Source organism: Corythoichthys intestinalis, chromosome 12 (assembly GCF_030265065.1).
Source record: "Corythoichthys intestinalis isolate RoL2023-P3 chromosome 12, ASM3026506v1, whole genome shotgun sequence".
Taxonomy (NCBI): Eukaryota; Metazoa; Chordata; class Actinopteri; order Syngnathiformes; family Syngnathidae; genus Corythoichthys; species Corythoichthys intestinalis.
Window position 1 is genome coordinate 35,198,416 of NC_080406.1, and position 18,629 is coordinate 35,217,044.

Sequence of the window (18,629 nt, forward strand, 5' to 3'; positions counted from 1 at the left end):
AACCATTTCTGTGTAGATTTGGCCATATGTTTAGGAATATTGTCTTGCTGAAAGACCCAGTGACGACCCATCTTCAGCTTTCGGGCAGAGGGCAACAGATTTTGATTTAAAATGTCCTGGTATTTCAAAGCATTCATGATGCCATGCACCCTAACAAGGTTCCAAGGGCCTTTGGAAGCGAAAAAGCCCCACAGCATCACTGACCCACCCCCATACTTCACAGTGGGTATGAGGTGCTTTTCAGCATGCACATCTTTCGTGGCACGCCAGACCCACTTAGTGTTTGTTGCCAAAAAGCTCAATCTTGGTCTCACACAAAAATACACACGGTCCGAGGCTTCACCTGGGACCGTGTGCTTTGGTCAGATGAGACCAAATAATTGATGTCAAATAATTTTTTCTTTATGTGGGATTTTTTTTCCTCACTGAATGAATGCACTTGTATTGAAGGTTGGATTTTTTTCTCTTTTTTTCCATTAAGGTCCCATATTATTTGAATAAAAAAATATATATTAGAAGCTAAAAAAGACATCTTTTTCAGGGGTACCAATAATTATGGAGGGCACTGTAAATGCCTTTTTAATATTTCACATTCCATTTAGCACAAGACTGTTATTTGTCATGACCATAGCATTTATTTAGCAATGGGGGAAAAATACTTAGATAAAAAAAATATCCTGTAAAAATATTGGAGTAGAGATATTGAAACAATGATGACATTTTGCTGCTCTTTATCATATTTTCCTGTGTCGTAATCTTCTCTCTCAATGGGATGAAAAAATCAGCTGAAATCGTGGCCCTGCCGACGTCTTCCCCTCAGCTGGGGACTCTAGAGCGCTATAATGACAGATGTGGCTAAACTAATTTCTCATCGTCTGTGCTTTGCCAAATTGTTGAATATAGTCGAATCGTCTCAAAATATGATTCTAATTCACATAATAATGCAATTTAAGACGTTTTTTATGCTGTCGCAGGCACTTTAAATGACACCTAGTATAAATGACCTTTGTGTCAATGACAGTTGATCAAAGAATTTAAGTATGCAAATGGCAAATTTGTTAGATGTCTCGATAATGCATAAAATAATGTTTAAACATTAAATTTAAAAAAAAAAAAAAAAAAGCCGCATATGGACTTATAGCCAAGCACATACACATTAATAGACTCCAGCAAATCTAATGATATCACAAGAAATGAAGGGCAATCTGGGATTACCGCATTTGATTGGCTAAAATAATACGCCATTGATAAAATGTTTACCCTGGGCTGCCACTTCCTGGAAATGCTGGTTTTGTTTTTCTTCACTATTACACTTCAAAAAAGTAAAATTCTGTGTTTTTTCACTTTATTGAACAAGATTCTTTCAGCTGGAATGCACATGTAATTTTTTTTAGGTTGATGAGTTTTTTTGTGTGTGCAACAACCTAAAATGAATACTTACCGTCATTGGCAAAACTCCAAAGTGCTTCATGTATTAGGATTAGCAGTAGCTTTGTTGTGTCGACAGTTTTTTACTTTATTGTGTGTGACTTATTGGTCTAGTGCATGCAAATTTTCTTTTGGTGAAACCGATCTAGTGTATAAAGCAGACTGCAGACCACTGTATTGTGGGATCTAGAGGGTGGGGTTTACCTCAATGTAGCACGACTTGGAAATCCCCATGTGATTTTGTTGCGGTGCCGCTGTGTGTTTTCATACAATTCTCCAGAGGATGCACCATATCAATGGCGGATGCTGCTATTTTTTTCTGCTCGAGTCTTAAGGTTGTTTGTCACCTTCCATAGCCACTGTGGGTAGCCACTAACCAAATAATCCAGTTTGGGACAAAAACATGTCACATTTGTGTTGGAAAATCAGCTTATGTACAGTATGTGAACTCCGTGAGGAATGCTGTAAATAAATGTGGTTCTATGGCTGACTTGCAGCAGAGATGCCCCTCACCCTCCACCCCATGTCAGAGCCAGAACCTCCACACTTATCAACCTATTCATTGTGAAATCAGCCACCCTGCCCAAGCATAGCCATGCAAAAACACACCCACTTGCATTAAGCACAATCCCAATCATCCTCAACCATCTCCTTCTCTCTCCATATTCCTTCCCTCTTTCTCATAGTGAATAAACACTTGTCACCGGCAGGTAACTCAAAATGCAAATGGGGAACCAACGGATCCACTCCAACAGTCTTAATTACAAGATATGTATTCCATGAATCACAAATGGTATAGTCCTGGAGAATCAGCACTACAATATGCTGTCCTTTAATAATTGATTGGGAAAGAATGCCACGTAACAATGAAGCACATCCCACCTTCTACACTCGCTGCATATCAAACTGCGTCATGCGCTCTGCACACCACTGAGGGAGATCTTGCAGTTTGAAATGAGGACTATAATTATTTATAAGGAGCTTAACATTGTGTGGACCTCATTCCTTTGTATAGTGGAACCTCCAAAAATAAGCACGATCTATTTTGTGATGCTCATTGGCTTCTAAGTTTGGTTTCCAAGAAGTGACTGAGGGCCATGTTATGGCTGCTATGGTTAATTGACTAATTGACAGCTAATCAATTACACTGATCTACAAAATTTTAGGAAATATCTGTTTCAGAGAAAAAAAAATGGCTGGATCGTACTTGCTGTGGTGACATGGATTGGAGAATAAAAGATTTTAGTGGTGGTTGGCTAAAATATTGAAGATATTTAATGTTACAAAGTTTGATTACAAAGATACATTTGTGTAGTTACTGTATTTCAGTTTTTCAAGTTGCTGTATTTGACATGTGATGGATATATCAGTGTGTGCCACCGCTTTTGAAGTGTGCCTACATTAATGCATTTTGTCCACTTCAAAAACACCAGGATTTAAAGTGCGTATGACACCAAAAAGCATGTTTATTTCATATTTCACGCTGTGTTTTATGCTCCTGAATGAAATGGACCGCTTGGATGTGTGTGGGAGCGATCGTTTTATATATTCAATTTTTGAATCCCGCGCCATGAAAATGAGTTACTTCCGGCTCCAGTCTCAGGTTTAGGACGAATGCGAATGTGACGTCACCCGGGTCAGCATCTCACAATGCAGCATTGCTTTATAGCATGCAGATGGACTGGGGATTCATCTGATTTTGCGGATTAATTCGTTTATTTTTCGCATCACGCCAGCCAAACGGCTGCGGGCTTTTGTGGCTGCACCAGGGAGAGGCGTGTGAGCTCTGCCCTCAGCAGGGGAACGACCAGCTCTCACTTGCTCGCCGCCAGGCAGGTTGCCAATCGGCGAAGACAATCGACAACCCCACCGCCTTGTGAAATGATCCGGGCTAGATATGTGTGATTTTTCGCTTCGAAGACTTTGAAACATCACTCGGTTTGGGTTAGCACGTCGGCTAGCTGTCACGCCTCTTGGTTTGTTTATTCTCCGAACCCAGGGCAGGGAAATAACAAAAGCCCGACTAACTACGGTGGCATAAAATATCGTTCGGAAGGTGCGATAGTAAAGGTGAAGTCGACAGTTTTTACCATTATGGTCTAATTTTGCCATGTCGTAATGAATAAATGCATTTTTATTATTTCATATTCCATTTAGCACAAGATGCTCATTTGTCATGAGCATACCATTTATTTAACTATTGCGGAAAAATACTTGGATAAAAAATCCTGTAAAAATATAGGAGAAGAGAGACTGAAACAATGACATTTTGCGGCTCTCTTCGTCGCTATTTCCTCGTTGTGAATAATTCCCCCTCAATGGGCTGAATAGTAAAACAGATGAAACCATTCTCCTGCTGACGTCATCCTCCTGTTGGGGACGCTAGAGCCTATAATGGTAGGCGTGGCTGACCGGCGGATTAAAAGAGTAATTTTTCATTATCTGCGTTTTGCAAAATTGTTGTATATAGTCGAATAGTCTCAAAATATGATTGTAATTGACATAATAATGCTATTTAGGACTTTTTTCTCCTTTCGTACCCACTTTAAGCTATACATTGAAGACAGCAATTTTATGTCAAAGGTATTGCCGACACGATTACATTCTGAAATGGTACTTTTGGGTAGATATATTTACCCCAAAATAGACAACTTTTGGTAGATATATTTACCCAAAAATAATGATTTCCATTATAACACCCATTTTCACCTAAATTGCTTGGATTTTAACATTTTGGCCAATTACTGTATATTAAAAAACTATAGTCATTTGACCATTTTGACCTCTCTCTTTTTTTTTTAATCACCCAAATTTATCAGTCACACTACTTTAATCCAGGAAGTATTTTGCTTGTTGACCAGTGTTATCAAATGAATTAACAACTATACATCATTTACTATCCTATATTATTTTTTAAAAATTTGATGTACCAGATGTTGAGCTAAAAATGTCCAAACCCTCTTAATAGCAAACATTCTCATATATTTTTCATTTTACATTTTCAAATTTGCACTTTTTATTATATAGAAAAAAAGGAAAAAAAGGGAAACTTTTATTTTTTTTATTTATTATAACAAAACAGAAAAGGGGAAAGCTTTAAGTACTGTTTTACTCATTTGTAAATATATATAGTATAAAAATATTATAAAATTATTGAAAAATTATTATAAAATGACGTGGCAAGTCAGATCTTGCCCCCGGGCGCTGAGTTAGACACATGTGGCTTATAGTTTCCACTGTATATGGGTGTGTACCTTTTCTCTGGATCTGAAGACCACAGTCAAATTCTTTAGGACTAAAGGCTCGCTAGTATTGTAGGAAAAGTTGACAGACTCAAATGTGATGGAGCCTCTCTTGGGCCAATCATGCGGTGGCATTGTGTCAGTCTCCCAGGGTGCTTCGCTCTTCAACTCGGCGTATTCCACCACCCTCTCTACGGACGTCATCTTCAAAAAGATTGCAATATACTTTTCATACATATTACATACAAATTGTGCTATAACAGATCTCACACCATGTTCTCGATCTCCGCACTTTGTCTGACACCCCACTGGAACATGCCTGTCAGTGTCACAGCATATGATAGAGCCAGGCCAACTGCTCCAGGGTCCATGTCTGCAATGAATTACCATTATCAGATATGGAAAATGTGTCACATGGCAACAGGAAGTCTAGTCAGTACCATCGCTGAAATAAATGCAGCCGACAGCAGTAACGGTGACGAATATGCAACAAATCCCATCAAGGCGCACGGCTAACCACCGAGAGGTCGTCAGGAACAAGAACCAGGCCGCTGTTACCAAAATACAGGTACTGAGCAACCAAAAACATTCGTTTCAGATGTCAAAAAAATGAGTCTGAGCTAAGCACAATAAAGTCAATTGACCTGAGTGGAGATCTTGATAGTCATCAAACATCTCCTTAAATCTCTGCTGAACTTTGAATGCTCGGATAGTGCTCAGGCCTTGCAGGGAAGAAGAGAGATGGGAGAAGACAGGACTCCTTGCTGTGGGAAATCAAGAAAAACTCACATTTAGCATTTTAACATAAAAAAACGCTTCTGTCTGCTCTTTCAAATAATGAAGAGAGTGTTTCAATAGAGCTCAGTCAAGCGAAGACTTAAAATGTTAGTTTGTGATGTTCACGGCTTCTATATTAAAGCGTTTTATGGAAATGTTGCAATTCAGCTATCTTTTGTTTGGATTTGTCAGCCCCACAAAGCCTAAATGTTTCCGCCTAGAAGCTTTATTCTTAAGATGACACAAGCTATTGGGCCAGCGTGCATTCGGGTCTTTGCTGCCCGCCGTCCAAATAGGTGAACTCAAGCCCAGTCATGCCCACTTGGCATTTCCCCTATTGTAGGTGATGTCATGAACTCCAGTCTCTTGAGGAAATTGCGTGTGGCCGAGTCATAGGCCAGTGGCACCTTTAGCCTTTATGCTAATGACCGTGGAGCTCCTCAATGGTCTATTAGCATTCCAGTGGTCTGTCTTTGTCTCCCACTTCCAATGGACCTGCCTACCCCCCCCCCCCCCCCAAAAAAAAAAAAAAAAAAAAAAGACATTTACTGGTCGCCTCTAAGCGCTTGATGTCTCTGGAAGTCTGAAGATAGTAGCGTCGCAGATACAGGAAGATGGCGAAGAGAGGAATAAACGGGACGAGAATCCAGGGCATGACAGTGGCACACACCGCAATCACACCAAGGACTTGCAGGAACACCTGAAGACACAAAAAAAATATTTTTAAGGTCTGTCTGCACACTGTCGTATAATAAGGAAGCAGCAGGCTAGGTGACTCAGTGCGCGCGTGGAAGGAAAACCATGGCAGTGCTAATTCTCACTTAGAAGCAGGTGAGAATTTACCACTTGGCCGAAGCTTATTTCCCAGCAGCCCCCACGGTGGAGCCTTCAACACCTCCGGCCCCTTAAGTGGAAGTGGCAGGCAACAGTCCAGCCCACAGTGACTGTCCACTGTCCACCAAAAACAACACAATGATTCCTCAGCTGTGAGTGCATGAATCATGAAACAAGGTTTTATAAGAACCTGATAACAACTCATAATTTACACCATGGAAATGATGGAATATAAACAAATGCATTTCTGGCATAATGGATTCTATTTACAATTCACTTTGTATTACTATGGCAACATTAACCGTAATTACCCAAACATAACTCGCACCTGTGTATAACGCGCACCCGAAATTTACCTGTAAAATGTAGGGAAGATTCTTGTACTTGTGTATAAAGCGTACCCTAATTTTAGCACCAATACATATTGAGTCTTGTGTCCGAAACTTTTATAAAGTAAGCGGTTGTAGCGAGTTTTAACAGAATTCACCTGCCGAAATAATGTTGGCAAGTTGTGTAGTCCCCGAGGGGAATAGTTTAGTTAAGGGAACAGCCGGAAGTTACCAAACGTCTCCCGCCGCAGCATGCAAGACGTATGTTGAGAGTTTGTGAGTTTCAATCTCAATGAAACAAATATAAATAAAATATACAGTTGTAGTGATGCTAATACTGCATTTGAGACGCTTACTAAAGAAATAAGTGACTCGATTGAAAGGACAATTCCTGAAAAAAACATCAAATGCAGCACATTCAATAAAAGTCCATGGATTACCAAGGGTATACTAAAATCTATTAAGCACAAAAATAAATTATACAAAAGATATATAAACACACCTAATTATAATAATAACAACAAATATATTAATTATAGAAATAAACTTACACACATTATCAGGAAAAGAAAAAGTAACCATTTTGCAGAATTGATAAACACATCACAGGGTGACTGTAAGAAATGTTGGAGAGTACTACACAAGGTCCTAAGCAAAAAACAAAAAACTCCTGTGTTCCCTGCCCATGATAATAATACAATTACAGCCGCCACAAATAACAGTCTTACTGACAAATTCAATGATTACTTTGTCTCTATTGGTAGTAATATATCTAGTAAAATCAGTCAGCCTCAAGATGCCTCCTTTAGAGATTATTTATCAGGCAATTGCCTGGGCTCCTTCTTCCTGAATCCAACTACCTATGATGAAGTCTATAAAATAATCATGAATATGAAGAATTCAAATTCAGCTGCAGCAGATTGAATCTCTAGCATAATTCTGAAAAGCATTTCCAACATTATCACTGCACCTCTTACCCGCTGTGTCAACTTATCACTACTCTCTGGAGTAGTGCCTCAAACAGCAAAAATTGCACGAATCACACCAATTTTTAAATCTGGAAATAAAAATGATCTGAGCAATTACCGACCAATATCTATTTTGCCTACCCTTTCCAAGGTATTGGAAAGAGTAGTCTACAACAAACTCAGTAACTACTTAGACAAGTTAGACATCATTGTACCATTGCAGTATGGATTCAGAAAGAAAAATAGTACATATATGGCAGTACTTGACCTAACAGAAAAAATCCACGATACAATTGACAAAGGTGACTACGGAGTCGGCATTTTTCTGGACCTATCTAAAGCATTTGACACCATTAAAACCGATATATTAATTAAAAAACTACAACATTATGGGATTAGAGGCCTAGCGCTAGAATGGTTCAGTAGCTATCTATCTGGAAGACATCAGTATGTCAGGATCAATAATTCAGAATCATCATACAAACTCCTCAATCATGGAGTCCCCTAGGGCTCCATCTTAGGGCCACTCCTCTTCATCCTTTACATTAATGACTTTGTTAATTCCTCATCTGTTTTTTATAAAGTACTGTTTGCTGATGATAAAAAATTATTCTTTTCCCATAAACATCCCTCTGCACTTGAGCAAATCATAAATAGTGAACTAAAGAAAATAGACACATGGTTCAAATGTAATAAACTCTCCCTAAATATCAAAAAAAACAAATTACATTGTGTTTCACTCCTATAAAAAACAGCCCATCAAACAAATCTGTTTAAACATAAATGGAGAAACCATTTAAAGAGTCTGCTCTACAAAATTCCTGGGAGTCCATATTAATTTTTAATATTAATTTTAAAAAACATATTGATGAGCTCACAAATAAACTGTCGAAATATGCTGCGCTGTTTTTTAAACTGCGACATTATATCCCACTATCTGCACTTCTCACCCTGTATAAATCCTTATTTGAACCACATTTACAATATTGTAATATCATATGGTGCAACACATTTCCAACCTATCTAAAAAAGCTTGAAACCCTACAGAAAAAAGTTATATGTGCCATAACATGGTCTGGGTTCAATGCTCCAACTAAATTAATATTTCACCACCATCACCTTCTGAGGCTAAAAGAATATAACTACTTTCAAAATGCTTGCATAATGTATCAGGTCATCCATAAACTAAACCATAAATTAAGTGATCTCATCCCAATCAGTACTCCTCAGCACACATATACTACCAGAAGAAAAAATCACATCACTGGAAAAAGCAGAAGTCTAAAGTCTACAAGCTTTGGCATTGTATGCAGAGGACCACAGATCTGGAATCAACTGGACGAAACACTGAAAATGTCACACTCCATCTCCATTTTCAAGAAAAAACTGAAAGCTCACCTCCTTGTAATGTATACTTAATATGCTGAGTCTTTGACTAACACTACTACGGTATCACGTCAAATCCGATGTAATCAGAATGTTTAAATTTTCCATTGTCAACTGTATGTATGTGTATGGGTGTGTGTATGTGTGTGCTGTTTGACTGGGCCCCTACTAAAAGCTTTAAATAGCTTATTCGGAGTGTCCCCTTCATGCATCTGATCAGATGAACTGCTTGTACATATGACCATGTTCCTGTGTGTACCATGATATCATGTGTGAATAAACTAAACTAAACTAAACTAACAAAAACAACGCGGCTTGGCTCCGTGGTTCGACACTCCTCCTCAGACTCTGGTCCTCGCTCGCCACATGGTCAACATTTATATGAAACGGATCGCCGCGTCAAGCTGGAATGTTGCGACAACAAGGTAAAAGAAAAATGTACCGGTAAATATCGGTAATAGACAAATGGTACAACAAAAGCATTTTAATTTTATTAGATGTGAAAAATATATTCATGAAAACAATTATTTACAACATGAAAGTTGATTATTATATCACTGTTCGGATCAGGTAATATTGTGCTGGTCCATGCTGACAATGGAACATGAATCATGATGAATCTTTCTGTCTCCGTCCCTGTACCTGTGTATAACGATCATCCATGATTTTCAAGTGCATTTTGGGGAAAAAATGTGTGCGTTATATTCGGGAAATTACGGCATATCATTTGGAAAAGCATTAAGCACATTCACCTGGCAGTTCTGGGTTTGGTATTCAAATCCAGGTACTTCGGCTTTCACTAACCTTTCAAAAAGTCTCCCTTAAGTAACTAAATATTCAAAATTCATCTTAATTAGCAAATTTTACTATTAAGTTTTATTTGTTTATATGCAATGTTTAAATATGTTGCCAGAATTGTAGTTACAAAAAAAGGGGGGAAAAGAATAAAAACTTTACAACACCTACCATAAAAAGAAGTACCGTACATTTGGATTGTTGTTTTGCACAAAAAAAAAAGTTTCACCAGTCTGATAATGGGAGTGAAACACTCTGCGCCCTTTTTGCATTCTCCCTTCTGTTCAACCTGGGTTTCAATCCACATTGTCACTATGGAAGCCAAGCATGCTGACTGCTAAGTTAATAGTGCAGTCCAGTTTCAGATGCCGGTGTGTCATTGTATATAGTCTCGGGCTTTTCCCAATCTATACAGTGGGGCAAATAAGTATTTAGTCAACCACTAATTGTGCAAGTTCTGTGCAAGTTGAAAATATTAGAGAGGCCTGTAATTGTCAACATGGGTAAACCTCAACCATGAGAGACAGAATGTGGAAAAAAAAAAACAGAAAAACACATTGTTTGATTTTTAAAGAATTTATTTGCAAATCATGGTGGAAAATAAGTATTTGGTCAATACCGAAAGTTCATCTCAATACTTTGTTATGTACCCTTGGCTGGCAATATTGGAGGCCAAACGTTTTCTGTAACTCTTCACAAGCTTTTCACACACCGTTGCTGGTATTTTGGCCCATTCCTCAATGCAGATCTCCTCTAGAGCAGTGATTTTTAGGGGCTGTCGTTGGGCAACACGGACTTTCAACTCCCCCCACAGATTTTCTATGGGGTTGAGATCTGGAGACTGGCTAGGCCACTCCAGGACCTTGAAATGCTTCTTACGAAGTTCCTTTGTTGCCCTGGCTGTGTGTTTAGGATCATTGTCATGCTGAAAGACCCAGCCACGTCTCATCTTCAATGCCTTGCTGATGGAAGGAAATTTTTACTCAACATCTCTCGATACATGGCCCCATTCATTCTTTCTTTTACACAGACCAGTGGTCCTGGTCCTGGTCCCTTTGCAGAAAAACAGCCCCAAAGCATGATGTTTCCACCCCCATGCTTCACAGTGGGTATGGTGTTCTTCGGATGCATTTCAGTATTCTTTCTTCTCCAAACACGAGAACCTGTGTTTCTACCAAAAAGTTCTATTTTGGTTTCATCTGACCATAACACATTCTCCCAGTCCTCTTCTGGATCATCCAAATGCTCTCTAGCGAACCGCAGATGGGCCTGGACGTGTACTGGCTTCAGCAGGATTTGAGTCCCTGGCGGCGCATTGTGTAGATAGTAGCCTTTGTTACTGTGGTCCCAGCTCTCTGTAGGTCATTCACTAGATCCCCCCCGTGTGGTTCTGAGATTTTTGCTCACCGTTCTTGTTATCATTTTGACTCCACGGGGTGAGATCTTGCATGAAGCCCCAGATCGAGGGAGATTATCAGTGGTCTTGTATGTCTTCTATTTTCTAATAATTGCTCCCACAGTTGATTTCTTGACACCAAGCATTTTACCTATTGCAGATTCAGTCTTCCCAGCCTGGTGCAGGTCTACAATTTTGTCTCCGGTGTCCTTCGACAGCTCTTTGGTCTTTAGTAAAGATTTTTGTTTGTAGGCTAACAGATGAATCAAAGTGACACCTCAAACAGCAAAAGACACAATCCAAACAATTGGAATATATTACTTCGTTATCCCTTTTTCCCTTTTAATCTCGCTTCATGATCTTTTTTTTTTTTTTTAGGTGGGCTGATGAAAAGCCCCTCCATTCCAATTCCAAGTCCGATAAGGGGGTATTACCAGTGGAACCAACGGCTTGTTGAAACCCACACAATCAAGCAGGGAGTGGAAACTACAGAGCACATCCGATCCTGAGAATTTCACACTACATAAGTTTCAATCTGAGCCTTGATGGAAGGCTACCAGACTGCCGCAAAAGATGGCACACGGGCCATTACTGGACGCTATCTGACCTCGTTCCTTGAGGGCGACACGCAAAGTGAACAAAATATCTCCCCGCACTCCTCTTTACATCACGCTAACTAGTTTGGTTCATTTCAATTCCAAATGGGGCCCATTTCACTGAGGATCGCCAGGGTCCGAGTCAGGGCGCCTTATCTGCCAGTCGGGGTCACCGAAAGGGCCTCGTAAGGAAGAGGAAGCAAGAGATAGCAGCCCTCGCTCCTCCTGCTCCCCCTGGGCCTTTCTTGTCGCCACGTCCGCCCGTTTGATGTCATCCATTTTGCCCGGTCTGCCGCTTATCGTGTCAGGATCGGAACACGGCGGCTCCCGCCCACCACTACACAGAGATGACTCCGATAAGTCATCCTCACCCTCCGCGAGGATATCTCGGGAAATGAAAACTCCCAAAGTCACATCCCGTGGTGCAGAAAAGCAGATACATGGAAGAAAGGCTGAGTGTACAAATAAAGAATTAGCCCTAATTGCTCTATAGCGAGGAAAAGAAAGCCACCGCACGCATGTGATTGACTCATTTAGTCCGCAAAGTCCACACGGATCCCCGCGGACCCTAATTGCTTTATTTTCTTTAGCGATACCATCACTTCTTTGATGTCACAATAAATGTCGAAAATTGAAGTTAATCGCCGTATTTGTTTGGGGCACTGAAAAGTAAACACTGGGCTTTTAATTAAACATCCCCGCAGACGAGAAGTCGGCCTCCTTTTCATTTACTGACAGTGCAGCGCGCTTGCTACTGGGAAAAAAGTGCAAACAAAACAGGAAATGAGGGGAAAGCACGGTAAAAGAAAACTCCTCAAAAGAAGTCCTCTGTCACTGCCGGAATTTTTTTTTTTTTTACTCCACACTTTCCGTGACAGAGCGGCACAATAAGCTGCAAGGGTCAGTGGTACTGAAACAAAACGGGGCTGTTCTACTCCAGCTCCGGAACAATGGAGGTGACCCAATCCATTCTGCTCTGTCTGTGGGCATTATTTTAGCAATAAATGCCCAGATGCGGCCGCCATTCTTTGGGAGAAATGACTGTGGACACCTCCTTCACATTTTGTCCTTCTGGGCCATTTTCACTTCATAAAGCTGCAGTCAATGTGTTTTGTTGGGTGATGAGTAGAGGCTGACACATACTGTGGTGGTCTCAGGCACTGTCTACATTGGTGGCTCAAGTAGTCCTTGGATTAGGGCCTTTGTGTGCTGTGAAAAGGTAAAAGAAGTCACTTATTTGGGCTCAGTCAAGCTGCTGATTTCCAACCCATCGTGGAAATAAGAGAAAGGCTTTGAAATGTGTTCACTCCAATGCTCCAACTATAAATCATTTGTGCGCACCATTCAGTCATTCCGCCTTTCTCCTCCTCGCGACACAAAACACATTTTTAACGACACGGGAGAGCGGAGATTGGTGAATCGCTCGCCGATGCAAACGCCGCTGACAGAAAGACCGGGATTCATCATTTTGACACTTGGGAAGCTTTTGGGGAGAGGCTGATGTTCCCAGGCTTGAAGGGACCCCCGCCCGACACCCCCTGGACTGTGTGAGTGTGAGTCACTGCAGTAGCGGTGCCGGACTGAAGTGTCATAGGACCACACGTGCGCACAGGAAGTATGTCTGGATGATAATTTCCATCCAATCTGTGTAGCATTTCCTTCTTTCCTCCAGGGATACATTGATTGATTCATTATTGCTTGTAGTTATGTGCTATATGAATGTAGAAGTAGTGAATAAATCCAAAGAGATGTTTGCTTTTGTTGTCTATTTCACCAGATCTTAAAATATTTACCGTGTTTACATGCAGCATATACTGTATTTAGGTTAATATCACTGCCTGCTCTTGACAACTGTATACGTCCATTTTTTTTAATTGAGGGGACTGGCTGTGAATGCTCATGTTTCTTGCGAACAATCGCTGTCAGGCCTTCCCAGTCAAAATGGATTGGACTTCTAGTACCATCAATGGCAGTCAATGAGTTAAAATTATTTTTCAGACATATGGACTTATCCGGTAACATCACTTATGTCAAACTCTCGGCCCATCACATCATTTTGTGTAGCCCGTGAATGTGAATCAACTTCTTTTCTTGCTAAAATAAAACTCAAAAGGGATTATTTAGTTTTCTATACATTGCATGTTTTTTTGGGAGACGTGATGAAGACATCTTTCTGAGCATATATGAAGCCACACACTGCTTCCAAGTCCCCACAAAAGCATCTCCTTTTGTTTACCAGAGTAACATGCGCGGCGCCCGAAGCCATGCTGCACATTCTTGACTTGTTCTGTCACAGGGGCGGCCAAGAACCAGAGAAGAGCCGGTGAAATCCCATCCCGCAGCACTGGCAGTTACGTCAGCACTTCTCATATCCCACAAAGCCGCTGAAGAAGCCTGACAAACAATGGGCCACAATGCATTCGCACACTCACCAACAAAAAGAAAAAAGATCCACCCGCCAGTGTTTGGAACTAATAGCAGTCTTTGCGATTGTCCTCTGTGTGCATGATGAACAAACACACCGGTTGTTTTCTTGCAAATGATCACCACAGGCATTACTTTTGTAATGCATGCATTAGAAGGCAATTTGTGTGCCTTTATTTTCCTTCATTGAAAATGTTTAATAACAGAAAGGAACTTGAATTGCAACACTGTAGCTGTCTCCCAATTTGGCGTCTGGAGTTATGTCATTGTGCAAAGGCTTGTCCCCTAGGATGCTCAGATCTGCACTCCAAAGGTGCCCTGCTTGCCCGCCATTTTGAGACAATTTTTAGGGTTCCACGATATCATTCGCGCATAGCCATTTCCCAGGTTGTTTTGTGTGTTGTTGATAAGGCTGCAAGAAGTCATCTTAAAATGTGACATATAAAGGTAATTAAATTTCACACAGGTTTTCGCTGCAGGGTTTTTACTTATTTGAACATCAAACGCAATATATATTAAAGAAGCATTATTTATGTAACACATTTTATTACGTAAATATATACAGGTAGTCCCCAGGTTACGACATACCTGACTTATGTGATTTCGACTTTACGACGCCGGAGTCTCATCCGCCTTTTTGTCTCCAGTCGTTTTTTTATTTACTTATTTTAAATAATTTTGACTTTGTGATGCATGCTTTTATTTTGGCGCAGGAATCATAGAGCAGGTAGTACTTCCAAACATGAGTAAGAGTGCATGCACACCCTAAGAAGAACGTATTTGCGCACATGGTGAAGAGCGTGTGTGCACACACGAAGAAGAGCGCAATTACGCCCACGAAGAAGTCGCACAGCTGAGTGAGAAAGGTGGGGGGGGGGGTTTAACAGCTGCAAGCCAGCGTGCACATTTGTTGCTTGTGAAGCATCCACAGAGGACCTGTATATAAAATCTTTTGTACTGTTTATTGTGCGTTTTCAATTGTGATCAAATACTTGGGGCGAGTTGATGTGATTGTTTTTGGTGATGTGTGGATGTTAACTGATACATGCTAATTGTGTGTATTATTTTTGCTGTATCAGCAGCTAGTTATAATCGCTCATTTGAATTGCTGTTATTGAGGAAGAAACTGATTTTTTTTCATTTTTATTTTACTTTCATTCTGCAAGTGTTGACGTCATGAACAGCTAAATAAAGTCAGCAAACCACATGGATGTCTGACATCGTTTTTTCAGAGCTAAGCTCGCTATCTAGCGAGGACTTAGCTCCAATGTCTTGGCGAGGACAGTACAATAATGTATAATATACTGTATGTTTTTGGATAGATATTTTGAGATTTATGGGGTTCGTATTTAGGGGGGCTTAAAGTGTTAATTCCGATTCACGCAGAAATTCGGGTCACGTTGCCAGCATAGGAACGGAACTCATTCATAACCCGGGGACTACCTGTATAAATATATATTTCATTGGACATTTAAGAAACATGTTTTTTTGCAAATAATGAAACATTTTTCAATGGTATGCCTTAATTTTCTTTTCAAAATTTGATTGTCACCCTCTATAAGTTGTCATGGTTTTTATTCTATGTTTACGATGTCTGACAAGATCAGTTCTGTGTCTCATCCAGGTTGCCAGAACTCTGTAACCTGTAGGTTACTTATATTAAGACTGCTACAATTTTTACATAGTCTGGATTGACGATGTCATTTGCCACAAGAGCATAAAAAACATGCAATGAATTTCAAATGTGTCATCACAAAATAGAAGACAAGGATATGTATTGGAGATGACTTTGATCAATGGAGACAACTAAAAAGAAAGAAAAAAAATACCACAGATGCCAAAGTTAACCGATTTTTCCTCACTAGGAGATGTAAATGAGTTTTCCTATATTCCTATATTTCCTATGCTCCTACTACATGCTTAGCAGGTCGCAAAGATAGCATCTTTACCGGATACAAACCGTATGTTGGTCTGGAGTAATTGAAATTAAAACGGATTGATGAATAAAATTGTCTTTGTGGATGTTGTCCTTGCATTACTAAATAAGATATTTCTTAGGCAGTGTGCTCACATGTTGATAAAGGTATTCAAAAAGTACCCCTCCCGCCATGCTGATAGAAACTAACCTGTAGCTCAGATTTTTTTCTCTTTGTGTTAACCTATCTCGCTAAAAATGATTCTTCGTGAACCAACTTAACCATGGTGCAATTTGAGCCGCTTACGTTTGAATACCGCAGCATGTACCGGTACTCATTAGATTTTTTTTTTTTTGTAATTGACATAGGTTGCAGCTTGATTCTCCATTGCGAAGCGCTTATCTGGTAACTTAAAGGGGAAAGAGAGGCTGTGCTCGTTAGTCGTTAATATTTTAATACTGGTTGCAGTACCATTTTTTGGCACTAATCTTAAAAATGGTTCCTTGAGCAAAACATCAAAATTCAGTTCAAATTTTTGACTGCTAATGCTGAATAACAGTTAGCTTGTTGCTATAAATCAGGGTTCTCCAAACTGCTCCTCAAGGGCCACTATGGCTCCTGGTCTTTGGTTTCTGCTGACTGCAATCAACTGATTATACATTAAAGACACCTGATTGCTGAAAAGGTGTCCTACTGTTCAGTTGGAATGAAATCCTGCACCCACTGCAGCTCTTTGTGGAATAGTTTGGAGACCCCTGCTATAGATACTTCACTTTTAAATGTTTGAGAATCAGAGGTCGGTTTAGAAATTTATATTAGTATTTGTGGCTTTAAAGGAAAATTCATGCTGTCTGGCTTTAAAGGAAAATTCATGCTGTCTGTGTCCCAATGTAGGAGCTGCTAGTTAATTAACCACCATAGACGACAATAGACGTCCAAAATCCATTTGAACTGGGAGAACCCCTCCCATTTCAAACAGTTTTGGACATCTATAGCCATTAATGGCAGAGAAACACGATTTTTCAAGTTTAGATCACAATGCTCTGTCACACCCCAATCTGACCTATCTTCCCACTTCCTGTCCTTGTGGCTTCTGTATCGAGGTGGCCCTAATTGATGAATGAACTGGTTAAGAATGACTGTATCTCCATTATACCATCATTTATAGGAAGTATGCCAAAATTAGCAGTGTGACATGGTCAAGAGCTCTCCTAGAAAGCCCACCACTAAAAGACCCCCCCTCTTGCGCAACCCCTCATCTCTGCCCCCTCTGTGAAAACAGAGGCAACCCGGGATTTAAAGGTCAAGTCCGCACAAAAGCTAACAGTCCACAAAGCCTGAGGTGTTTTTAATTGACATTTCTGTCTTTGTCGTCTGGCTGTAAAGAGAGTAGAGAAAAAGACTCTTCTTTTCAATATACTAAATTACTGCCAAGTAAGACCTGTTGAAAAAAAAGGGCTGGTTGGGTGTAACCAGGTTGAGGGAATCCCCTTGTTAGGTGGGTACAAGGGTGGTGCTGCTAAAGTGCTTACTTCACCATAAAAGGGGAGGCTCCGGTGCAAATCCCCTCACAGAAAACGGGCTCTCCTATAGAGGGAGATAAACCAGTTAGGGCTTTGTTTATGAAGTTTCACTTTATTCCCGCCTGACAACCATTTAGACAAAGACTAAGGGGGGAAATGTCCTCTCAGGAATGAGCAACAATAGTCAGGATCAGCAGCTTTTCTCTGCAGTTAATGCTTTGATTTAAAGAAGGGAAAACACCTTCCTTCCTAAAAGCATTAATGATCTATGGAGGACACCTGCAAATAAGAAAAGTGGCTCAAAGAATAGAGCTTTATCCAAAAATGGGAGTCACAAACTCAAAAGGAAGACCGCAATTCCTGATTTTGGTTCCTCCCAAAATACAAAAAAAATATTCATTTAATTGAATCCTAAAGACCACGACTGAAATGAATTAGAAACTAAAATACAAAAGCCCTTTGCCATTGATGGTGATAGATAGAGTTGCTTTAAAATGAACCTTTTTTTACATTGCCCATATGGTAACTTTGCCTTATTATTACTACTTACAATATTGAAACTAAGGAAACAGATCAACAGCCATCTTACTTTTCTAAAAGATTTAATGTCATTTCGTAACTCATTGACTGCCATCGATGGCGATGGCTAGAAATGGGCAAGTGAAATATTTTTGGTTAAAAAAAAAAACAACCTCATGAAAACGTGGACATCACATTTTGCACAATCGCATCTCAGCCACAATATTAGCATTCGATATACAATTTGGCCTACATCAGTGGTCCCCTAACCTTTCTTGCACCATGGACCGGTAAGAAATGTGCCTTTTTTTCACCGACCGGTGTTCTGTCATATTTTGCAGCCTATCAGAAATTGCTACTTTGCGGTTCTGCGAATGCAAGTAACATTAAAAATAGCCAGGAATGCATCAGGTCCAAAGTAAACAACACAAACTGTCTATAAAGAAAGATATATCTAATTACGTAATTTACGTTTTCTAATTGATGCGCTCAAAGG

The 18,629-nt window shown here is 40.0% G+C and overlaps 1 protein-coding gene across 5 annotated transcripts in view; it reads right to left on the reverse strand.

The window, feature by feature from the left end:
• The window catches only part of LOC130927597 (ATP-binding cassette sub-family C member 4-like), a 102,883-nt gene that overhangs the window by 36,979 nt on the left and 47,275 nt on the right, over positions 1-18,629 (reverse strand). For all 5 annotated transcript variants that reach the window (XM_057853547.1, XM_057853542.1, XM_057853544.1 and 2 more), the window contains 5 exons: positions 5,997-6,147; positions 5,315-5,434; positions 5,111-5,221; positions 4,943-5,043; positions 4,683-4,874 (listed from right to left, as the gene is read on the reverse strand). In XM_057853547.1, coding sequence (XP_057709530.1) covers positions 4,683-4,874; positions 4,943-5,043; positions 5,111-5,221; positions 5,315-5,434; positions 5,997-6,147 — 675 coding nt within the window. The remainder of the gene's footprint in view (positions 1-4,682; positions 4,875-4,942; positions 5,044-5,110; positions 5,222-5,314; positions 5,435-5,996; positions 6,148-18,629) is intronic.